The sequence below is a fragment of the Zootoca vivipara genome, chromosome 3, assembly GCF_965207765.1.
Source record: "Zootoca vivipara chromosome 3, rZooViv2.hap1.1, whole genome shotgun sequence".
Lineage (NCBI taxonomy): Eukaryota > Metazoa > Chordata > Lepidosauria > Squamata > Lacertidae > Zootoca > Zootoca vivipara.
This window is the reverse complement of record NC_142586.1, coordinates 108,481,270-108,503,431: the sequence shown is the minus strand read 5'-3', so window position 1 is coordinate 108,503,431 and position 22,162 is coordinate 108,481,270. Positions and strand designations below refer to the sequence as shown.

General features: G+C 44.1%; 1 protein-coding gene across 2 annotated transcripts in view; it reads right to left on the bottom strand.

Annotated features, from left to right (window-relative positions):
* Positions 1–22,162, bottom strand: part of EML6 (EMAP like 6) — a 165,604-nt gene that overhangs the window by 67,198 nt on the left and 76,244 nt on the right. For both annotated transcript variants that reach the window (XM_088667421.1, XM_060273134.2), the window contains 6 exons: positions 21,368–21,580; positions 8,833–9,000; positions 7,307–7,413; positions 5,116–5,234; positions 3,438–3,624; positions 1,546–1,651 (listed from right to left, as the gene is read on the bottom strand). In XM_088667421.1, the coding sequence (XP_088523547.1) occupies positions 1,546–1,651; positions 3,438–3,624; positions 5,116–5,234; positions 7,307–7,413; positions 8,833–9,000; positions 21,368–21,580 (900 nt within the window). The remainder of the gene's footprint in view (positions 1–1,545; positions 1,652–3,437; positions 3,625–5,115; positions 5,235–7,306; positions 7,414–8,832; positions 9,001–21,367; positions 21,581–22,162) is intronic.

Sequence of the window (22,162 nt, the reverse complement as noted above, 5' to 3'; positions counted from 1 at the left end):
TTTTTACGTGAGTAGAATGTGTCCTTTTATTTAAAATGCATCTCTGGGTTATTTGTGAGGTATAGGAATTCATCCCCCCCCCCAAAAAATATAGTCCAGCCCCTCACAAGGTCTGAGGGACAGTGGACCGGCCCCCTACTGAAAAAGTTTGCTGACCCCTGGTTTATATGCGCTGGGAAATCCCCCCAAATTGTGTGACTCCCGTTATTGCAGTGTTCTCTTTATTGCAATGGTCTGGAACCGAACCCACAGTATCTATGAGGTATGCCTGCACTCTCTTTCAAGGAAAGCACAGAAGAGCAGAGTGCAGCCTCTCTGGCCACTGGCAGCATCCACATCTGCTTAGCTTCAACAGTGTTCAGTGGCAGGAGAACCTCCAACCCAACACCGGCATAAATCAAAAGCTAGCCTGATTGCACTGAACTGTTGACACTGTCAATCCAGCCTGTGATGGTGGTTCCTGGCCAACAGAACACGTGGCTTGCAAACAAAGGGGGGGGGAGGCTGGGCAGTACTGGCTATCATGGCTTGTGCTCCACTGGATTACTGAACTCATCAGGGAGGAAAGCAGACTTAGGAGGTAGCTACTGTGAATCAGATCAGCAGTTGCCGAGCAGATTCAGGCAAGGGTCTAATCTCCCACAAAACTTACAAAATATCTAGCAGCACAGCCCCACGTGGGGAGGCTGTTGCTAATGGGATTTGCTCTCAAATGAAATGCTTCCCCACCAATCAAAACACATTCTTTAGAGAACAAAAACTATATTCTGAAGTATAGACTGTGAGAAACTTGCAACAAGTGTGACACATCAATAACAGTGTGAAACAGGTAGCATTTTAGGAGTGCTATTTATTTTTCATACAACCCATACTGTAACCCCCACCACTAGGCACCCTACAAAAATTAAAAGAGAAGCAGGCCTGGCCTGCCAGCTTAAAGTCTGATACAGGATAAGGCATATTAAGGATGGTTTGTACACAGCATCCATTAGGAACATCCCTCAGCAAATTCCACTGTCGCTAGCCTTATTGATAAATAGTGTTATGAAGAAAGGGAAAGAACAGTGACATAAGAACCTGCTTTAAGGTTTATGCACTCACGACCTACTCCAAAGTGGGAACTGAAACTATTTATTTGGAAACTGATAAGAAGGCCGAAGAATTGATGCTTTTGAATTATGGTGCTGGAGGAGACTCTTGAGACTTTGGCCACCTCATGAGAAGAGAAGACTCCCTGGAAAAGACCCTGATGCTGGGAAAGATGGAGGGCACAAGGAGAAGAGGACGACAGAGGATGAGATGGTTGGACAGTGTTCTCGAAGCTATGAACATGGGTCTGACCAAACTGCGGGAGGCAGTGGAAGACAGGAGTGCCTGGTGTGCTATGATCCATGGGGTCATGAAGAGTCGAACACGACTAAACAACTAAACAACAACAAGGAAATGTGGCAATACTAATGTTGGAGAGAAAAACAGAAATGGACAGCAACCAACACTGATGGATCCATCCAACCAACCCTAGTTGGCAGTAGACAAGCTGCTTACCTGAAAAATCAAGGGCACAGACGCCTCTTTGGTGTTGGCCTCTTAGCAGCGACAAACATTTGAGTGCCTGAGTGTCCCACACGTGAATGGTGGCATCTCTCCCAACCTAAATCAGAACACCTGGTGTGAGCGGCTGTGCGTAAACAAAAAACTTGACAGTAATAATTTTCATCTACCACACTCTTCCACCAGGAAACACTTCCTAGTTTTGTCAACCAGATGTCTCTTAAGTGTGGTTTACTTTGATATCTCAGGTGCTGACAAAAGGCTTCCTGCCCGCATTGTCATCTAGACTTGGCCACAATTTGTTGTTCATAATCTTACTTCCATTTTCAAAGCTGTCATCCTTGCACTTCTCTCCTCACTTTCACTACCGGTAGGTCCCTCAAGTACAAAATATATCCATGGAGCATCTAGTTATTGGCTCTCCCATTCAATTCCTTCTCCTTGGGCACCCTGCGGGATCAAGGGGCCTTCTGACACACACTTACCTTCACGCATCCTGTTCCTCAGAGACCCTTTTTACTGCCAGCATTTGGATAACAACAGACTGCAACCTTTTCCTTGAAGTCATCCTCAGTTTGCCCTCCCTATCCTCTTTTGTTTTTTCCTCCTGTCACTCTTAGCAGCCTCTCCAGTACTTTGCCTTCCTCCTCCTGTTTGACTTTAGGGGATTGCTCCACTGAGCTTTAAGCCTTCAAGCATTTCTCTTCTCCTTCCTGCATTCTATTTTGGGGTGATCCTTTGACCAGCGCTATCAAACTGATGATTCATAGATGTATCATTGTCTTCATTCCTACTTGGTTCCCTCTAGCCAAACTAAATAAATTAAAAAAAATGTTTCTCTGATTTATACTCTTGGATGTCTAGCCATCACTGGAGTCTAACATTCCCCAAACTGGAACTCTATTTTATTTTAAACTTTATCCTATATTTTCCTTTCTTGATGCTGCAGCAATAGCAAACAGTGGGACACCTGACCTCATGACACCTTAATCATTGCTGCTTATCAGGACAGATAAATATTGCTGCCAGTAAACCTCACTGCTCCCCATATCGTTGGCTACTATACTATAAGTACTATAAATGATATATATCCCCTGTAACATGGTATATATCCCCTGTATTTTATGGTTTGGTGCCCACATGCTGCTTTCTGTTGGGGAGATGCTCTGCTATTTTTCTGCAAGGATATGGGTTCCTTACTATCAGCAGAGGCAACATTTAACTTTGTCTTCCTTGCACCCCCCCATCCCAGTCAAACAGTCATGCTGATAGTTATGTGAACTACCTTAATATCCCTCCCTAAAATGTACACTCAGAAACGGAAAACTAAAATAGTAGCTGCAATAATAACTCCTTCTAGAAGCAAACAGTACCCCATGCCAACAGGATTGGAGCCAAACAGAGAAACAAGGGGGAGGTATCAGAATGTCTGGGGAACTCCAAGGTTTGCAGCAATACAAAAAAATTTTTTAAAATAAAAGTCTGAAGGAGCCCCCCAAATAACAGCCCTCCACCCAACTCAAACCGGCCAAACAAGGACTGAGCATGCTCAGTGGCCTCCAGGAATGGTGGAATATTGAGTTGCCGCTGGAAAACTGAGGACGATAATGAATTGGCTTGCTTGAGCCTCTTACACCTTATCATATCTCACAGCAAGGCTGGGTGAACAACAGCAGACCTGTTAAAGTGTGAGGAGAAACCAACGCAACATTTTCTTGTAGGTCACATTTGCAACACACTAAATCACACCATTCCTAAGGAGGTTGGTATGATGTTTGATTTTTTTAAAAAGTGCAACAATAAGTAAACAACAACAACAACAACAACAATGAAAATAATAATAAATTTCCATTGAATTGGCAAGCGTTGTTTCTCCAAAATATTACCTGTCCAGTAGCAACATAGTCTTTCAGAGGATGGATGGCTAGACTGAGGATATCATCATCGTGACCGAGATACAGTCTTTGGGTGTGTTGCTGTCTATTGTAAACAACAGCAACAGCGGCAATGTGGTATACCACCTCCCCAGTCTGTGTGTAGAACAAATTGTTTCGGCAGTCATAGCCTCTGTAACTGGGATGGATGAGAAACAGCAAAAGGTGAACATTTTAGCAAAGGGGCCTGTGAACTGTAGAAGCAAAGGATATTGTGCTATGATCCTAAGTGCCTTCAGATTTTGCTGAAATCAATCAGACTCCATTTCTAAGTAATGTATTTAGGATACAGATTCAATATGAGAAGCAGTGGATTAAGAATAATGCTGGGTGGTTTTCCTGGGATGGGCAAAAATGTGACAAGCTAGCTACTTAGAACCAGGTAACTGGTTTCATTCACATTCTACAACCAAGTTGTCTTCCAGTTTCGCCTTAAATCCTGAACTAAATCTGAGCTTTCAACACATGCTAAAAAGGGTTTCATTGGACAGTCTGCGTGCAGATGAACTGATATTAATGGATATTTTCAAAGGAATTCTATTCTACAGTGGTGGCCAGCAAAAAGTCCGTTTTTATGCAAAATATCGCTGTGTTAAGCTACAGCCAGTCCAGCCAGGAGTTCCAGACAGTTCAAATTATTACTGATCCAGAAAATAACTCTGAAAGCCAACTTTGATGTGAAGATGGAAAAGGAAATGGGAAGGGATTCGTCTCCACCTTCCTCCGTATGTTAAAGCAAACGGGCGGACTGGTCCTTGGACACTGCTGCCTGTGGGAAGCAGTTTCCCATTTCCATGCAACGTTGTATTTCCTATGGTGAACTCAATTTTTTTGAATACTGTTCCTTCGGTAGCCTAAACAGCACCATCTGTGCACAAGAGAGAGCTAGCATACAGCTTGGGGGAACCCAAGGTCTGCATAAATACAAACAATACTTTTGCTTAGAACTGCCCCCTAAGGGAGGGAGGGGGGGTGTCAGCTGCTAAAACAGCTCACAGAGGATGGAGCATGTTAAGAGGGCATGGAATGCTGGTTGTTGCAAGGCGGGTGGAAAAAGGAAATGAGAGCCAGTGCGGTATAATGGCTGGAGTGTTGAACTATGACCTGGGAAATCAAATCCCCACTCAACCACGAAGCTCACTGGGTGACCTTGGGCCAGTCACTGTCTCTTAGCCTACCCAACCTCGCAGGGTTGTTGTGAAGATGAACTGGGGAGGAGGTGAACCATGCCCACCACCTTTAGCTCCTTGGAAGGAGAGGTGGTATAGGAATGTAATAAATATATAAATGGAATGATGTCTCCTTTAGGAAAGCATGAACAGGAGCAATCCATACTGCACCATTTTGTTATAACGGTAGGTTTCTGTTGTCCATACTTAACATAGGCTATAGCTGATGTATTTTTGATTTGGCAGCAGGCACAATGCAAAGCTACAATGCAAGCCCCTAATAGAAAACTCCATTTCCCTAAACTGAGAATGTGTTCCTTGGTTTTCATGATAACTTCAGAGACAGTCTCTAAATCTAGGTGCTATTTCTGGTTTTGCCAAGAACAGATTACCTTTTTCTGTAAATTGTAGTCTATAAAAGCGAAAAGACAAGAGTAGTCACTACTGAAAAGTTATTATACCCATGTATAAATTGCAGCTTTAAGCTGTCCTCGGGGGCTCGCTCTCTTTTAAGGAAGGGCACTGAGTGGTTTTTCTCTTTACTTTGCTGTTTCAGTTGAGGTAGATCTTCTTTGTAAACCTAAAATAATTGAGAGTTACATTGCATTATACATCCCCAGTCCAATAATTCATATGGCTTATTGCTATTTGTGTCACTACGGGGCCTAGTAATTTGCAAAATTAATGTCACTACCCTGTAACGCATGACAAAAATCTGCCTCTTTAAGAAGTCTGAATTCTTTGTATCAGAAGCACCACCCCAGTAATGGAAGATCAGGCCAAGCTCATTCGAATACTGCACAAAAAAGTTTTAAAGCGCACATTGACACTTGATTTCCTCCCACTATCTTAATTCCTTGATTTCCCCCACTATCTTAATTCTTTTAAATTAAAAAAACCACACATATATAGATCCTTCCTTCTTTCGTTCAGGGAGTTTTTGTGACATATGCAAATGACACAGGAGATTTAAGCGGCTTGTAAGCGCTGAAAAAAACTAGGAGATGGATTTACACTCCTAACAGGTACACCAGATATTAGCTATGTAAATCTTTTAAAGAGATGGTTAGGAACTCAGATACTGTGACATCGGTCTAATCCAGTGGAGAGCTGCAAAACAGCTTTCAAACATTCCTGTGTGGGTGTTAAAATTTCCTGCATTTGGGAAGCTGCAAGATTCAAACGCACTGGAAATCTCTGCAAGCTACATGTACAAGTTGTTTCTATAAATCACGACGGCTTGCACACAACCCTGTTCCTTAATAGATGGCCTCTGAGCCATAACAGCTCTACATATACTCTCCAGCTGTCCCTCCAAGCCATTTCATCTTCGTTTCCCATCATCACCATCCCCACCCAGGATTCTCTGTCATACCTCCAGGCAGCGGCCAATAGTATCTGAGTTACAGCTGATAAAGCCCCTTAGCACAATGCTATGCACACTGATTCTTAAAGAAACATTGGATTGAACATCCCACCACCATCACCATACGGTACTTCTGTTCAGGGTGCCCCTGAACTTTCAAGCGATGTTGTATGTGGGACTACTATTGGAAATTGGGAACAGAAAAGCCCCCTTGTGGAAGAGGAGGAAGGAACTTCAAACTCTTGGGCCTAAGACTCACTCCAAGCAAAAGTCACAACACAGGACAAATGAATTAGAGTCATAGAGTTGCAGAGCTGGGATCATGAGGGTCATCCAGTCCAACCCCCTATAATGCAGGAATCTTTTGCCCAACATGGGACTCGAACCCATGACCCTCAGATTAAGAGTCTCATGCTCTACTGACTGAGTTATCTCCTCATAACTGCGAGGTCAGGTCCAGCAAGCTGCAGAGGAAGCCTGCCTCACAGTCCATTTGGTGAGTGTGATGCATTCTGCAGTGACAAAGGCGGGGCCTTCTCTATGGGGGCCCCTCCATTTGCAGAATTACAGTACCTGCTTATGGAGATAAGACTATATTTAACTTAAAACATCCATTGTTTCACACAGGCATTTGTAAATGAACACGACCATTTAGATGCTGCTGCTGCTGCTGCTGCTGCTGCTGCTGCTGCTGCTGCTGCTGCTGCTGCTGCTGCTGCTACACTGAGTTGCTTTCAATACTTTTATTAGTTCACATGAGTTGAATGATGATTTAATTAATTGTTTATTGCTTTATCACGTACACTACATTTAGCGCCTTAGGATCCTACAGATTGAGAGGCAGCTCCTTACTATCAGCAGAGGCAACATTTAACTTTCTCTCCCCCCCCCCATATTTTGGCCACAGGGATGTTTGAACATGGACATCCCAATCAATCACTCATGCTGATAGTTATGCGGACTACCTTAATATCCCTCCCTAAAATGTACACTCAGAAATGGAAAACTAAAATAGTAGTTGCAATAATAACTCCTTCAATGAAAATAAATTAATAATAATAATAATAATAATAATGATAATAATATACAATGTAGGGGTAAAAAAGCTGAGTACAAATACAGTTTAAATACCCCAGTTCATATTCAATGTGGTCTCTCATTTAAACTCTCAAGCTCAGTTCTTTCACTTAACTTTTCCTTCCTTGAACTTTAAAATCCCTCAGCTGAATATGTTTCAATAGGTTTCCAGGTTGCTGGGCCTAATGGCCTGTTTTCATATTGCTTACCTGTCGGGTGTAGTTGATTTGAGCTTCTTGCTCTATATCTGAGTCTAACTCTGGCACATCAGATAAATCGGAGTCAGATTCTTCGCTGTGTGAATCTATGCCACTTTCTGCATACGGGAGAATGCACCAAATGACATTTTAATAATAAAGGCAATTAAAAACTAAAGCCACATCCCCACAAATAACGAATACAACAACTCCAAACAGTGGTATCTGAAGAAGTATGCATGCACATGAAAGCTCATACCAATGACAAACTTAGTTGGTCTCTAAGGTGCTACTGGAAGGAATTTTTTTATTTTGTTTCGACTACGGCAGACCAACACGGCTACCTACCTGTAACTCCAAAGAGTTGGTTAGTGTTTCTGATTTGGCAGTAGAAACCTGCACACTGAACCTAACCAAAGATGCAAGCAAAGCACAATGTATTGTTCAATGACCTCCTTCCATGAATTTTCAGTTTATTTCTGTTTTCCATTATGGCCATAATTCTACACTTCTTCTGTACTGTATGCACTTCTTCACTTAAAATTGGCTTTTCTGTTCAGCTGCAGTAGAGCATGTTCAAATACAGCTCCAGCTGCTCATATTGTTCTCTACTCTGTGCACATATAACTCTCTAGGATTCTCACCGACATCCATTAGCGACAAACTAGAAAGCTGTGTGTACACAGAGGTGTAAACAGTGTTTCCCCATCTGTTCTCCAGCAAATTCAAACCTCCCTATGTCTCCTATTCCAACTTTTCTTCATTGGTCCTAGCTATTCTAATATTCCTGTGGGTCTCTGCAGTTTGAAATGATTTTTTTTAAGTTACAGATTTAAATATGTGGACATCCCCTGATGCACAGCGAACATTGTGCACGTGTATTATTTGAGCAAACTTCACCCAAGGAGAACATGGGCCTGTAGGAAAGCAAAAGGCAATGCACATGTTAGATTCAAGTATTCTGGGGAATAATGATGAGGGGGAAAAAACCCATTCAGTCCATCAAAGCTGTCTTTTCAATTGCAACTTCTTTCAATGCTTGGCCAAAGCATTGAAAGCATGTGGATGTATTTTGCTTTGAGGGGCCCATGTCTTTTGGCTGAATCATAGAATCATAGAGTTGGAAGAGACCACAAGGGCCATTCAGTCCAACCCCCTGCCAAGCAGGAAACGCCATCAAAGCATTCTTGACAGATGGCTGTCAAGCCTCCACTTAAAGACCTCCAAAGAAGGAGACTCCACTACACTCCTTGGCAGCAAATTCCATTGCTGAACAGCTCTTACTGTCAGGAAGTTCTTCCTAATGTTCAGGTGGAATCTTCTTTCTTGTAGCTTGAATCCATTGCTCCGTGCCCGCTTCTCTGGAATCTATACTGCTCAGTTCAAGTTGGAACAGTTTGCTGGTTTTTATAACTGTAGCTGTTCTACAACTGTATATTATATTGCTTAATAACCCATCCTGGGACCATAATGGTGAAGGATGTGATTCAGTGAATGAATGAATGAATGAATGAATAAAGAAATGTTATTTGCATTACCTTGGGGTGCTGTTTCATGGATTCCATTTGTTAAACCTTCTGGAATAAACCGCCACTGAAAAACAGAGTGATCTGCACCTCCAGTACTTATCACCCACTGAAAGTCATGCGACCAACGGACATTAGTAACATGTGCAGAATGGCCAACATATTTTCTAAATTTAGCTCCTAGAATAAAAACAACATATTGATAATTGCAAATAAAATTCATGAAATGTCAGAAAAAAGCAGTTACTATCTATCGATCTACATATATAATAAGTTCTTTTAATACAGCCAGCATGAAGTCACAATAAATTATATACCTGATCAACACAGACACACAAAATGTATTTTCCTTTCCCAATTAATGGGCAATAATTTTCACTAAAATGATTGCCCTGTCGCCTACCCTACTCAGTCTTTGTATCGTGGTAGTCAAAATGGCATATTCATTTCTCTTCGTTTTGTGGCTTTTGTTTTTGTCTTCAGTATTGGCATTTATTTGCCTGCTGATGCAATCATATTAGATACTAAAGGTAAATGTACCCCTGACCATTACGTCCAGTCGCGGACGACTCTGGGGTTGCGTGCTCATCTTGCTCTATAGGCCGAGGGAGCCAGCGTTTGTCCGCAGACAGCTTCCGGGTCATGTGGCCAGCATGACTAAGCCACTTCTAGCGAACCAGAGCAGCACATGGAAACACTGTTTACCTTTCCGCTGTAGTGGTACCTATTTGTCTACTTGCACTTTGACATGCTTTTGAACTGCTAGGTGGGCAGGAGCTGAGACTGAACAACGGGAGCTCACCCCATTGCGGGGATTCGAACCGCCCTAGGCTCAGTGGTTTAGACCACAGCGCCACCTGCATCCCTATATTAGATACTAGTTCTTAATAAACAGAAAATAACAAATAATCCTTTGTTAGTCCATAAAGCTGTTTTCTCTTTTGCTGCAGTGGACTAACACAGCTAAAACTCTCTGGAAGTAGTTCTTGAGAGCTTACGGTGGAAGTTGTTTGCACAAATCAATGTAAATATCACCAGTGCTTTTTTTTGTAAAAAAAAAAGTTTAGGGGTACTCTCATTTTGACTCAAGAAAATCACCATTTTATAGTTCAAATCGGGGAAAATAAATACAGTAAATGGACAAAAGTACAAAGATTCACAAAATGTTTAGGGGTATGCGTCCCCATGCGTCCCCCCAAAAAAAGCACTGAATATCATGTAAGCTTAATGTCAGAATCATTCTATCGCACTGCATGTTTGAGTTTCATATTCATATTGCATGATTGCAGTTTCCTTGGGGCAGAGCTTGCAGGCTACTATTTTTTTTTATGTCAGCTGTATGGTGTGATATAAATAGTAAATCGAAAGAGAAAGTCCTTACTCTGCTACTGTAAGATGCAGCCAGAAGGCCTTTGTCCTCTTGACTCCCAAGTTTGTTTTATAAAATAATTGAAAAGACATTGAAAGAAAACCGCTTTGAAAGCCAGCAGACCTCATGCTTTGCATGCAGCAACTTCTAATATTGTGTTTCCTGAACAATATGCCATGGACAGCTAGCATCCAAGGCAAATCAGGTATTGATTTGTGGGCTTCCAGTGGGCATCTGGTTGTAAAATGTGTGAACGAAATGCTGGACTTAGATGAGCCTCTGCTGTGTTCTAGCATGACTTCTTACGCTCTTTATGTTATTTCTACCAACTGTAACAAGTAGTGTCTTCAGGATTGGGGACTGACCTGACTTGGAGGGGATTCCATTGGATCCACAGCCAGTCAAATACTTGATTGAGAGTTGGTCAAGGCCTAGTATGTCCTACAGAATGAAATCAGGCAGGCACAGCGAACTTTATATATTACCAATGGACTACTGACCAGAAGGTTCCTTGGTAGGAGCCAGCACCAAACCACTAACAAGCTCGAGTTAAAGATATCAGACCACATTTTCAGCTTTTTGCTTTTCATTTCAATCCTACTGTTATGTACTGAGCTGAATCCTAGAACAATAGGATTCAGAATCAGCGGGAGCTACCCAATCCAACTCCAGGTGGAAGTGAATCCGCAACCTGATTGGCCTGCTGGAGCAGCCAATCAGGCGGCTGGCAGAAGTGAATCTGCTACCTGATTGGCCTGTAGGAGCAGCCAATCAGGCTGCAGGCAGAAGTCAATCCACAATATAATTGGCCCACAGGTGTAGCCCTGAAGTAGCCAATCACGCAAGGCCCATTGTGTAAATAATGTATATAAGCAGATGGTTTTGGGAAAAGAGCCATTCGTCTTCTCTTCTTCTCCTTGATGAATATGAGCCTTTTTTGGGGGGGTTGTGTCTTTTTTTTTTTTGTATCTTCTCTATCCCCTCCCACGGGGGGAAAATTTAAACAAATAAGGGACCTCGGGGGAAAGGAAAGGTTAAAACTAGTGGAGTGTTAGGGGAGGGGTGGATTGTTGGTAAAATGGGGGAGAAAAGAGGAGCAAAATCAATGGCAACGCCATCTGATAGACGCCCCTCCAGGCAGGAGGAAGGTAAAGAAGGTAAAGACTGGGAGGGACTCTTAAATGAAATCAAAAAAGAAATTAAGCAAAGTGAACAGAATATCGAAAAAAAATTGGGTGATATACAGGCTTCAATAGATCTAAAATTTGAGAAGGTGGTAGGAGAATTGACTCAAGAAATTAAAGAGGTAGCAGGGAAAACTAAAGGCTTGGAGGAAAACACTAAAAGAGTGCAGAAAGAGGTGAAAGAGATAAAGAAAGAAACTGAGGGTTTAAGGGAGGAGATAGCTAAACTAAAGAAGGAAAAAGAAGAAATGTTAGATAATATGGCTCTTATGGAACTTAGACAGAGGCAGCAAAATTTGAAATTTAGAGGCCTTCCTGAGGAGCAAGATGAGAATATAAAGGAAAAACTTTCAAATGGAATAGCGAACTGGTTGGGACGCACCAAAGAGGAGATAGAAGGGGCAATTCTAAATGCATTTAGAATCAAAGTCAAGTCAGTGAAGGCAAAGGCGAGAAAACTCCCGGGGGACTGCTTGGTAATATTTAATTCGATGTTTCTAAGGAATGAAATCCTTAGACAAAGCTTTATAAGTAAACTGGCAATCGATGGGAGGGAAATAACCATATTTAAAGAAGTGCCTACTAGACTGTTACGCAAAAGAGAAAAATTTCGAGAGTTCATTGAAGTATTAAGGAGAAATGATATTGGTTTTAGATGGGAAAACCCGGTTGGACTCACCTTCTATTATAAAGGCATAAGAACTACGGTCAAAAACCAGAACGATATAGGAAAGTTTAGAAGAAAGTACGGACAGGCCTTAGGAATGGAAAAAAGTAGTGAAGAAGGGGCAATAGGAGGGGAGGAAAATGATAATGAAGAAGACATGTTAGGGGAAAGAGAAGAGAAAAGCATTGATGAAGAAGAAAGAAATTCAGACGTAGATATTGATAAAGAGGAACAGTCATAGGACCAAAACCGGTATTTTCATAAACTTAATAAAAATCTATTTAAAGGAATAAACCATGGTATTGAAAATTAAATCTTGGAACGTGAATGGACTAAATAATAAAAGTAAAAGAAACAAATTTGAATATGTCCTGACGAAAGAAAAATTAGATTTAATATGTTTACAGGAGACACACATTTCAAAAAAACACGAAAGGGTCCTGGTGAATAAAAAATTAGGAAGGGAATTTACATCTTTAAGCGAAAAGAAAAAGAGAGGTGTGGTATTATATATCAAAGAAAAATTTAAACCGGAATTGGCTTTTAAGGATGAAGAGGGGAGAGTAATAGCAGCCCGAATCATGGTACAGGGGGAAAAGATTCTGGTAGTGGGAATATATGCTCCAAATCAGAGGAAAGCAATATTCTATAAAAAATTAGAGAAAAGGTTATTAGAGTATATAGAGGAAAAAATGCTCCTAATGGGAGATTTTAATGGGGTGGTGGACCCACTACTAGATAGAACGAAAAGGAAAAAAGTCAGTAAGGATGGTAAATTACCAAGTTCTTTTCTTAAAATGGTGGAAAGGCTGGACCTGATCGATGGCTGGAGACATAAAAATCCCACATCTAAACAATATACGTTCTTTTCCGAACCCAATCAAAGTGCGGGAAGAATAGATTACATTTGGCTATCGAGAGAACTAAGCACTAAAATTTTGAAAATAGATATTCCACCCAGGACACTTTCAGATCATAATCCAGTATATCTAGAAATGTCAGATGAGCAACCTTCCCCCTTTCGGTGGAAAATGAATGAAGGCCTGTTTCACGACCAAAGAATTGTTGATAAAGCCCGGGAAGCATTCAAGGAATACCTTAAATTTAATTTAAAAGAGGGATCAGAACTTAACTGGGTCTGGGATGCAGGGAAAGCATTTATGAGGGGTTTCCTAATAAAACAAAATAGTATAAAAAAAGGGAAAGAGAAAAGAAGAAAGATCAAATAACAAAAGATTTGCTAGAAAATGAAAGACAACTGAGTTTGAACCCAGGGAACGAAGATATAAAACAAAAAATAAAGATGTTGCGGGCTCAATTTTCCACTCTGCTTAGTCAAGAAGTGGAATGGAAATTAAAATGGATTAAACAAAAGAATTTTGAACATGCAAATAAGTGTGGCAAACTTCTAGCCTGGCAACTGAAAAAAAGACAAAGACAAAACTATATTAGTCAAATACAAAAAGATGGTAAGGTGACAGGAAACCCTAAAAGTATAAGGAATGCATTCCAAAATTTTTATAAGGAATTATACCAGAAGGGGAAGGAAAAAGGAGAGGAAATAGACAGCTATTTAGAAAATTGCAGATTAAGGAGAATAACAGAAGAGCAAACTAACTTATTAAATGCCCATATAACAGAAGAAGAAGTACAGGAGGGAATAAAAAAAATGAAAATAGGAAAGGCGCCAGGCCCAGATGGGCTGACGGCCAAGTATTACAAAGAACTGAAAGATGAGGTGACGCCTATCTTAACTAAATTAATGAATGAAATTATGTTAAAAGGAAAGATTCCAAATTCCTGGGAAGAGGCCTATATTACCCTAATTCCGAAAGAAAATTCAGAATTGATGGATGTCAGAAACTATAGGCCGATTTCTCTTCTGAATTCAGATTACAAACTATTCGCCGATATCCTGGGAACTAGACTTAAAAAAGTGCTATCCGAACTTATACACAAAGACCAGACAGGATTTTTACCAGGCCGCCAAATGAAAAACAATGTGAGAACAGTGGTAGATATTATTGAATACCTGGAGTTAAGAATTGATAAAAAGGCAGCTTTGATATTTGTCGACGCCGAAAAGGCGTTTGACAATATATCCTGGGAGTTTATGAAAAAGATATTAGAAAAAAGAGACATGGGAAGGGAATTTAGACAAAGCATTGAAGCAATATACACCAAGCAGAGGGCCAAACTGATAATAAATAATACATTATCAGAGGAGATAAACATCAGGAAAGGAACAAGGCAAGGGTGCCCCTTATCCCCTTTGTTATTTATCTTAGTTTTAGAAGTATTGTTGGACAAAATAAGAGAGAACAAGGGGATAAGTGGGATAAAGATTGGAAAGAGAGAATACAAGCAGAAGGCCTTCGCCGACGACCTGGTGATAATCCTGGAAGATCCCGACGTTGGTCTAGCAGAATTAATGAAGGAAATGGGCGCATTTGGAGCAGTAGCAGGATTTAGACTAAATAAAAATAAAACCAAAATGATAGTTAAAAATCTGATGAAGAAGGAAAGAGAAGATCTGCAAAGGAATTATGGTATTGAAATAGTGAAAAAAGTAAAATACCTAGGAATATGGTTATCGGAAAGAAATATAAATCTGTTTAACGACAACTATATAAAAACTTGGAGTGACATCAAAAAAGACCTAGAAACATGGAAAAAACTATACCTGTCACTGTGGGGTAGGATCGCCACAGTGAAAATGAATATATTACCAAGGCTTTTATTTTTATTTCAAATGATTCCGGTAGTAAAAGGTGTCAGCATATTTGAGGAATGGAGGAAGGAAATCTCTAGGTACATATGGCAGGGGAAACCCCCACGAATAAGGTATAAGATCTTAACAGATAGAAAAGAGAGGGGGGGGGTTCTCATTGCCAGACCTTAAGATTTACTATGAGGCTTCATGCATGATATGGCTAAAAGAATGGGCAACTTTAAGTGATCCCGATCTTTTGGACCTTGAAGGTTTCAACAACAGGTTTACATGGCACAGCTACCTTTGGCATGAAAAAGTAAAATCGCACAGAGGCTTCCTATCACATGTGTTTAGGAGGCCACTGTATGAAGTTTGGAGCAGAATTAAAAGCCTAATAGAAAGGAGAACCCCAAGGTGGCTGTCGCCAACAGAAATTTTAACAATCAAAAAAACGAACATGGAAACAAACTGGCTTTGTTATGAAGATCTCCTTATAGAAACTGAAGAGGGATGGAAAATCTTATCCTATGAACAATTGAAAGAAAGGGGTATAGGCTGGCTACAATATCACCAGATATATGATTTGTTCAAAAAAGACAATAAAAATCACGGTTTCGAGAGTAAAAAATCTAAATTTCAACTAGAAATACTGGAAGGTAAAGAAAAATTGTTAACCAAGATGTATGACCTCCTTCTAGACTGGAATACGAAAGATGAAGCTACTAAAGAGTGCATGATTAAATGGGCATTAGATCTAGGTCATAATATCAGTATTGATCAGTGGCAAAACCTATGGAAGTACCAAATTAAATTTACAGCTTGCACTCTTTTAAAAGAAAACATCATGAAAATGATGTTTAGATGGCATCTTACGCCGGTCAAACTTGCAAAAATTAATAAGTCTAGTAATAAAAAATGTTGGAAGTGTAACATCAAAGAAGGAGACTATTACCACATGTGGTGGCTCTGTGAAAAGGTAAAAATCTATTGGGAACAAATATACAATGAACTTAAAAGACTGTTAAGATATACGTTCCCAAAAAGACCTGAAGAAATGCTACTAGGAATTTTAAGCAGAAGCATAAAGAAAGGAGATCACAAACTTTTCATGTACGCCACCACGGCCGCAAGGGTTATTCTAGCGCAAAAATGGAGAACAATGGAGGTGCCAACAATAGAAGACTGGAGAGAGAAGTTGATAGAATACTCAGAGCTAGCGAGGTTAACGGGGAGAATTAGAGACCAAAAACAACAAAAGTTTCAAAAAGAATGGGAAAAATTTATAATTTATAGGAAAGACTATTGTAAGATTTAGTAAAAGTAAGACCAAGGAGAAAACAAAATGGGGAAAAAAAAAAATCGGTAAATGGCCATTACAAAATGCAACAAGAGGGTATGTAACCAGGACGTAAATATACAGCCAAGAATAAAATGGATAAGGGTATCTGTTAAAACATATAGGGACGAAAATAATCGGATGGAAATAAAACCATAAGAGAGAGAGGGGGAAGTCAAATGGGGGAAGACGAGGTGAAGAAGGAAATGTGGATCAGGAAGGAAAATATTGCAATTTGAGATATAAACCCAGGTTGACGATTTGTATAAGATGATAACTTTATTTGAGGTATGTAAGCTGTAAAGGGATACCTGTGGATTACTTTTCTTTTTGGGTATGGTATTGCTTTCTCTTCCTTTTTAGGTGATTTGTTATTGTATATAAAATTAATAAAAAATTATATGGAAAAAAAAAGAATAAAGAGCATGAAATTCACTCTCGACTCCGAGTATATTTCACTGGCGACGAAGGTGGGATCCTGCTGAGCTGACCGCCACCACGCACTGCACCGCAGCACCGCCACCTGCTGCACCGCTGCATCGCACCGTGCATCCAGGCTTCAGCTCCAGGACCCAAGGAACCCAGAATGGCAACCAACAGCAGCTTCTTGCCATTCAAACCAGCATCAGGAGACTGGGAAGGGTACGCCGCCCGTTTCAACTTCCTCCTGCAAGCGAAAGAAGTCACCAACGATGCCATGAAGAGGGCGACATTCTTCAGCGTCTGTGGAGAGGAGACGTTTGAAATCGCCCGGGCTCTCCTTGCACCTAGAGATGTCGCTACCGTCTCTTACAAAACAATAATGGAACGGCTGAAGGAGCACTTTTCACCACAGCCCTCGGTGGTAGCTTGCCGAAATGCCTTCTACGCAAAGCGGCAAGCCCCAGGGGAAACCATAACTGGGTTTGTGACCTCCCTCCGCCAAGCCGCCCGGTTATGCAACTTCTCAGAGTTGGAGAACATGCTTCGTGACCGCCTCGTCGGTGGCCTGAGGGACGAGATGTTGCAACGACGCCTCTACGCCAAAAAAGACCTCACGTTCCAGATTGCTCTGGAGGAAGCCCTGGCAACCGAAGCCGCCGAGAGGTCAACGCAAGAGGCACGACCGGCCCCGCCATCCCAACCGAGGGTCTACCACGAAGACCTCACCGACGAATCCGAATCTGACAGGGAGGAAGTACACCGAGTACAGCGGCGCACTCAAGCAGCACACACACCACAGCAGCCTCGACGAGAAGGAGGGAACTGTGCAAGCTGCGGGGAGAACCACGAGAGGAGGACCTGTCGTTTCCGCAACGCAGAGTGCAGGCAGTGCAGAAAATTGGGACACATCGCCCGGGTGTGTCGGGCTCGACTCACCCGTCGACAAGCATCAGATGACCGACCCAGGAGCCCCAGGTCACACGGCACCATGCACCAAGGCAACTCGACGGAGATCACGGACTACCAGGTATTCCAGTTGCCCCATCCCAGCACAGAGAAAATTTATATAGAGGTACAGATAGAGGGAGCCCCATGCCGCATGGAGCTGGACACGGGTTCAACTCTATCCATAATCTCGGCCCGAACATTAAGGGAACTGTGCCCTAATGGGGGTCCCAAACTAAGGCCGGCCCCATTCACCCTCCGGGACTTCCAGAAACGTAAGGTCCCTACAATGGGGGTGGGGACCTTCAGGGTGCAATATCGAGGGCGAAAGCAACAATTGGACTTGCTGGTAGTTAAGGGCCCCTACGTTAGCTTACTGGGACTGGCATGGTTTGGACCTCTGGGGCTAGCCGTTACCGGGGTGAACCGCACTAGCTTACAAGTGGACGTGGACGCCATATGCAAAGAGTTTCCAGGGGTTTTCGATGGGGCATTGGGACGATATACAGGACCCCCCATTGCCCTACAGCTAGACCCCGCTGTACGACCCATCAGGCACAAGGCCCGCCGGGTCCCGTTCGCCCTGAAACCCCGCATAGACGAGGAATTGGACCGGCTCGTGGAGCAAGGAGTGCTGGAGCCGGTGCCCAACGCCCCCTGGGAAACTCCAATTGTCACACCCGTCAAGCCTAACGGTTCGGTCCGCATCTGTGCAGACTACAAATGCACCATAAACAAGGCTCTCATGGCCCATGCATACCCAGTGCCAGTGGTCAGCCATGTCCTCGCCACCCTGGCTGGGTCAAAAATCTTTGGCAAACTGGACTTGGCCCAAGCGTATCAACAGTTGCCTGTGGACGAAGCCACAGCAGAGGCTCAGACGATTGTGACGCACAGAGGGGCATTCAGAGTAAAGCGGCTGCAATTTGGCGTTAGCGTGGCACCAGACATATTCCAGAATCTAATGGACTCTCTCCTTAAAGGGATTCCTGGCGTCACCCCCTTCTTCGATGATGTACTGATCGCCGGGCCCACACCAGAGGAATTTGAGGACCGCCTCCGCTCCGTCCTGCACCGTTTCCAGACGGCGGGCCTCAAGGTGAAGCGGGAAAAGTGTTTACTGGGAGTGCCGCAGGTGGACTTTCTGGGATTTAAGGTGGACGCAGAAGGGGTCCATCCAACCGGTGACAAGGTACGGGCCATTTGTGAGGCCCCAGCGCCCAAGAGCAAGCCCGAACTTCAGTCATTCTTGGGACTATTGAACTTTTACCATGCCTTCCTTCCCCATAAGGCAGCGGTAGCGGAGCCCCTACACAGACTCCTAGATAAAAGGGCCCCTTGGGTGTGGGGCCAGCGACAAAGGGCCGCATTCCAGGCAGTCAAGGACTTGCTCGTCTCGAACTCGGTCTTGGCACACTTCGACGAGAGGCTGCCAGTGGTGCTGGCATGCGACGCCTCTCCCTATGGCATCGGCGCTGTCCTGGGACACCAACTCCCGGATGGAAGAGAGGTGCCGGTGGCATACTTCTCCCAGACGCTTGCTGCAGCCGAACGAAACTACTCACAGATTGACAAGGAGGGTCTGGCAATCGTGAAGGGCGTAAAAAAATTCCATGATTTCTTGTACGGGCGGCCCTTTACCATAGTGACTGACCACAAGCCGTTGCTTGGCCTGTTTGCCCCCGAGAAGCAGACCCCCCAAGTGTTGTCTCCACGTGTCCTCAGGTGGTCAATTTTCCTTGCCGGCTACCAGTATGCACTAATCCACCGCCCTGGGAAGGCGATGGGCCACGCAGACGCACTCAGCAGGCTACCACTACCAGAAACAGGCCCCGACCCAGCGCCTGCGCAAGAGGTTATGACCCTGGAGCTGCTTCCCGACCGACCCATTCAGGCACAAGAAGTTGCGCACCATTCCACAAAAGATAGGGTCATCTCCCGGGTCCTGGACTGGGTGTGGCGAGGATGGCCCAGCAGCAGCCCTGGGCCAGAATTCGCTGGCTACACAAACCGCAAACATGAACTGTCGGCCCACAAGGGGTGCCTGTTATGGGGAAGCAGGGTTGTTGTTCCCCAGCCCCTCCGCAAAAGGGTCCTCACAGCCCTACACGAGACACACCCAGGGGTAGTGAGGATGAAGGCCCTTGCCAGGAGTTATGTGTGGTGGCCGGGGATTGACAGAGAGATAGAGGCCTGGGTCCAACACTGCCAGACCTGCCAAGAATCCCGCCCGGATCCCCCAAGGGCCCCAGTCCAGCCCTGGGAGTCCGCCCGACATCCATGGTCACGCTTGCACGTGGACTTCGCTGGCCCCTTCCAGGGAAAAACATTCTTCATAGTGGTGGATTCCTACACCAAATGGCTGGAGGTCGCACTGGTACCGTCCACTTCTACGGCGGCAGCCATCCGGGTACTACGTAAGCTGTTTGCAACCCACGGGCTCCCTGACACCCTCGTCTCGGACAATGGAACCGCATTCACGTCAGAGGAGTTCCAGACCTTCACAGCGCAGAACGCCATCCGCCACATCCGCTCAGCACCATTCCACCCTGCCACCAATGGCCAAGCGGAGCGCATGGTGCGGACCACCAAGGACAGCCTCCGCCGCATAACACAAGGGGACTGGGAATACCGCCTTGCCGCATTTCTTCTAGCACAGCACAGCACCCCAAGCACAACGACGGGCCGGAGCCCAGCTGAACTACTCATGGGCCGGCGCCTTGCAACTAGACTGGACCGACTTCACCCCGACAGAGCTCAGGATGAGGTAGTGGTGGGGAAAGGCAGGAACCCCCGGACATTTGTGGCCCAGGACCCAGTGTATGCAAAGAATTTTGGGGCAGGCCCAGCATGGGTACCCGCCACAGTCACCAAGGTGACCGGTCCCGTGTCGTACGAGGTACTAACAGAAGGGGGGCAATGTTGGCGCCGCCACTGCGACCAGCTACGGCGACGATTCCCAGGAGGAACCCGGGAGGAGAGCGGGACAGAGGGGTCCCAAGGGGACAGCAGGGCAGTGAGGCCTGTAGAGCGAGAGGGGTGGGCAGGGGAAGCAGAAGCAGTAGGCACAGAGGGGCGCCCCGAGGCTGGAAGGACACCGGAACCAGAGTCACAACCTAGTGGTTCAGTGGCGCCAGACCAGACAGCCCCGGCACAGCCAGCAGCCTCGGAACACGAGCCAGAACCAGAACCCCTGACCAAGGAACACCCCAGGCCACAACGCACACGGAGGCGGCCAGCAGACCTTGGGGACTACGAATGCAACTTCCCGGGCAGGACTGGAACTTAGAGGGGAGGGGTGTTATGTACTGAGCTGAATCCTAGAACAATAGGATTCAGAATCAGCGGGAGCTACCCAATCCAACTCCAGGTGGAAGTGAATCCGCAACCTGATTGTCCTGCTGGAGCAGCCAATCAGGCGGCTGGCAGAAGTGAATCTGCTACCTGATTGGCCTGTAGGAGCAGCCAATCAGGCTGCAGGCAGAAGTCAATCCACAATATAATTGGCCCACAGGTGTAGCCCTGAAGTAGCCAATCACGCAAGGCCCATTGTGTAAATAATGTATATAAGCAGATGGTTTTGGGAAAAGAGCCATTCGTCTTCTCTTCTTCTCCTTGATGAATATGAGCTGAATAAAGAGCATGAAATTCACTCTCGACTCCGAGTATATTTCACCTACATACTAGTATCTTTTTGATATTGTCCATGTACATCGCAATGATACAGAGAAATTATTGGCATTGGTCCATCCAAAAGGATACGACATGGTTAGGGAGCAGGGCGGAGGAACTGGGCAGTCTCTGGTGCTGAGGCCCACCTGAAAGTGGCTCAAGATCCACTAAGGAAACATTAAATGATCAATCCCAACTATTAAGCAAGCAATCAGTTATGCACAGGACAGAGTCTTACCTTTCTTTAGACAAGGAAATCTGAACAATTTAACTAATCCAAAATCGTCTCCAGTCACCAGAACTGCATTATTGTAATTTCCATCCACAGAGTTGATGTCTGTAACGTTGCTATACTTCGGCCAGATCCCGTTCACTTCTGATCCCATCACACACGTCCAGGAAGCCCAATGAATCCCTTTGATTTCATCTTTGCTTGTTAAATGCTTTCCAGCTGGAACGAAATCAGGTTAATAAGCTGTTTAACCATTTGCATTTCAGAAGAAGTAACGGAACGGAATTTTCTACCTCGGCGGTTTTCAAATTTCCTGTTTTAAGGGATTCGTTCCATATCAACCTGCCTGCTAAGGATGTCCTCCATGTCAGCTGTGGGATGACCACAATTTATTGGTAAGTCTTCATGTGCGGAAGGTCACAGGTTCAATCCCTGGCACCTCCAGATATATATGGATATTTCACTACGAGTTTCCTGAGAATCTTGTCAACAGTTTGGTTTCGATTGTACACAATTAATTTTGGCTTCTATTCTTGGCCACTCGCCATCATCACTGGCTGCTCAAAAAGTAGGGCTGGGTGTAGCAGCAGCACCGGACTCCTTGCCTGATCACAAAAATGCGCCACAACTCCTTTGTTTATATTATCACTGTAAGTCTAGGGTTTACAAATCTCGTAACATCGCTGTTGCTTCAGAAGAAGCGGCGTTCATCTGAGCTGCCTGCTGTCCCCAGAAGGCTCTCCTCCGGAAAACTGCAGAGAGATGGAGTCTGGCTTCCATGCTCAATAGGAGTGATCTCTG